At 55.6% G+C, this 3,023-nt stretch overlaps 1 protein-coding gene across 1 annotated transcript; it reads left to right on the forward strand.

Annotated features, from left to right (window-relative positions):
* Positions 1-1,186: 1,186 nt before the first annotated feature.
* C1QB (complement component 1, q subcomponent, B chain) lies at positions 1,187-2,228 on the forward strand. Its single transcript, XM_009081654.1, has 2 exons — positions 1,187-1,346; positions 1,654-2,228. Exons 1-2 carry the CDS (start codon positions 1,187-1,189, stop codon positions 2,226-2,228), a joined length of 735 nt encoding a protein of 244 aa, XP_009079902.1.
* The last annotated feature ends 795 nt before the right edge of the window (positions 2,229-3,023 follow it).

The following is a 3,023-nucleotide window of genomic DNA, read 5'->3' on the forward strand; positions in this document are numbered from 1 at the left end:
CCTCCTATCCAGGGGAAGGGAGAGATGAAAGTCCCAAAGGGGTGATCAGGCACTGGGCATCACTCTGGAAAGTGCCATGGGGGTGTTCTCCTTCACTGAGATGCTCTTATCATCTGATGGACCTGGGCTAGGAGCCTGTGGATCAGTTCTTGGACCTGCCACATCCAAATCAGAGCTACTGTGGCTGGAGGATCCAACTCACCACCATCCAGGGGAAGGGAGAGATGAAAGTCCCAAAGGGGTGATCAGGCACTGGGCATCACTCTGGAAAGTGCCATGGGGGTGTTCTCCTTCACTGAGATGCTCTTATCATCTGATGGACCTGGGCTAGGAGCCTGTGGATCAGTTCTTGGACCTGCCACATCCAAATCAGAGCTACTGTGGCTGGAGGATCCAACTCACCACCCTCTTTTCCTGCTGGCACAGAATTTCAGTGCTGGGAAAGCCCATCCAGGGCCAGAGTGTGGCTGGGGTGACATGATTTCCAGAGACAGCCCCCAAATCCCTGGTGCTTATCCAGAGCCACCAGGAGCTGGGGAGGGAGCTGAACTGTGGGATGCAGGGAGGGCAGAAGGAAGGTGGGACCCCTGGGATTGGAAGCCCAGATGACTGTTCCAGATCCAGAACTGCCTCTGGGATGAGGCAGGCATGAGGCAGGACACAAGGGGAACCCACAGGGTGTAGGAGGGCAGCTCTGGGGATTCACTGCCATCTGCAAAGACTAAAGCTGTGCCTCAGACATGCAGATGCTGAAACTGCTCTGGCTGGGGCAAGGTTTAACCCTGCAGGTGTGGTTCTAAGGTGGGATGGGGAATTTCTCCCCTGAGGGAGCAGTGAGGACCTGCAGCACATGCCCATGGCAGTGGCATGGCCAGGCTGGACATCAGATCTCTGGGATAACCTGTTCCAGATAATCAATCATGCAGCTGAAGCTCTGGGCTCTTGTAAACTGAGTATTTAAGAGTGAGAAGAGACAGACATGCCCCTCCATGCCCAAAGGGGCTGGTCTCTCCCTCCAAAGCCATCTGGAGAGCAAATTTGGCTCTGCAGTAGGATGTTTTCCCTTGCTGGTGGTATTACCCAGATGTGCTTCCAGCCACCATCCTCCAGAGTGGCACAGAGTGCCTTCCCCATCCTTCCCACTGCCTAGGGCAAAGCCCCTTGACACCTTTCTGTGCTCCTACAGATGCAGGTGGTGTGGGTGATGCTGATCTGCCTGGCTGGAGGACACCTTGCCAGTGCCCAACTCTGCAAGACCTATGGCACCATCCCAGGCATCCCAGGGTCACCAGGACTGCCTGGCAGCAACGGCAGAAATGGGGAGAATGGCCCAAAGGGAGAGCAAGGTAAGGAGGAGGCAGCAGGTGAGGAAACATCTTGTGAGTGCTGAGAGCAGCCAAAGGCAGAGCCAGGTATGTGGTCCTGGGAAAGCAGTCCATTTCCACCAGTTCCTTTGGGGTGTTCTCAAGTGGGGCTGAAGGGGCTGGACAGACTGGAGCACCCTGAAGAACCTCAGGAGGGAGGGTGGAGGAGAGCAAGGTGTGTCACACCTGCCAGGTCTGACACAATCCCCCAGCACAGGTGCTGGTGGATTCCTCTGCAGACCTGTGGGGCTTGGCTGCCACCATAATGTCTGATTTTCCTACTTCCTAGGACCCCCTGGCCTGTCTGAGCATGAAGGAGACATAGGGCAGAAGGGAGAGCCAGGAGAGCCAGGACACCCTGGCAAGATCGGCCCCAGGGGCTTTCCAGGTCCCATGGGATTGCCAGGAATTCCAGGACTCCCTGGACTTCGGGGGGACTCTGGTGACTACAAAGCCACCGCCAAGTCTGCCTTCTCTGCTCTGAGGAGCATCAGCTCCTACCCCCGGGCCAACTACCCCGTCCGCTTCGAACGCGCTCTCACCAACGAGAAGAGTCACTACGAGAGCCGCTACGGTCGCTTCGTCTGCCGCGTCCCTGGCATCTACTACTTCACCTACCACGTCACCTCCAGGGGCAACCTGTGCCTCAGTATCATAAAGGGTCGAAGTAGCAGCACGGGGGAGAAGGTGGTGACCTTCTGTGACTACGTGCAGAGCAGTTACCAGATCACCACAGGGGGTGTAGTCCTCCAACTGGCAATGAATGAGTCTGTCTGGCTGCAGCCAACAGAGAAGAACTCTCTGGTGGGGATAGAAGGATCTGACAGCATCTTCTCTGGCTTCCTCATCTTCCCTGATGCTTAGCCCATTGGAGGGGTCCCTGCAGCCCATCTCTGTGGTCCCTGCAGGGCTGAGGACTCCCCTGAGAGCGACTCCCAAACTGGTGCCCTAGAAACAGAATCATCAAAGTTGGAGGAGACCTCTGAGATCAAGTCCAACCATTAACCTGCTCCTAAGCACGTTGCTGACATTCTTGCACATTAAATGACAGCTCTTTGTGCTTTTGGTCCTTTCCTGCCTAGGATTTGCCTTTTTTTTTCCCCAAATAATGTTGACATACCCAGGCCATTGCCTTCTGCAGCCCTGGGTGCAGCCCAGGGTCATTAGCATCTCATTACGGCTGAGCAGAGCCAGTTCCTGCTGCAGACCAGGCTGAGGATTTCCTTCTAGAGTCACCCAGAAAGTCCCAGCCCGGGGTTAGGAAAGCATGGAGAGGCAGCCTGCCCTCTAGCAGGGAGCAGGACACACAACAGAGTGGGAAAATTGGGGCCACTGAGTACTGGCGGGAGATGGTGGAGATGGTGCTGCACTGGAGAGTCCTGACACTGGCAGGTTATGGGGGACATCAACCTCTCCCAGACTTTCTTTTCAGGGTGATGGTGACAGTAACATCCACAGAAGTTGGTCAAAGCTTGTGACAAGGTGAGCCAGGTGTTCTTGGGGAAACCAGAGCTTGGTGCCACGCTGGAAGAGGTGTGAAGCACACAGCCACTCTCCTTCCAGCCTCAAGACCTCAGCAGAGAACACATATCTGCACATCCAAGCCCTCCTAGAGAGCTCATTAGCAGTAGAGCTGATGGTCCCAAGGATATCCAGATG

Source organism: Acanthisitta chloris, unplaced genomic scaffold (genome assembly GCF_000695815.1).
Source record: "Acanthisitta chloris isolate BGI_N310 unplaced genomic scaffold, ASM69581v1 scaffold17199, whole genome shotgun sequence".
Lineage (NCBI taxonomy): Eukaryota > Metazoa > Chordata > Aves > Passeriformes > Acanthisittidae > Acanthisitta > Acanthisitta chloris.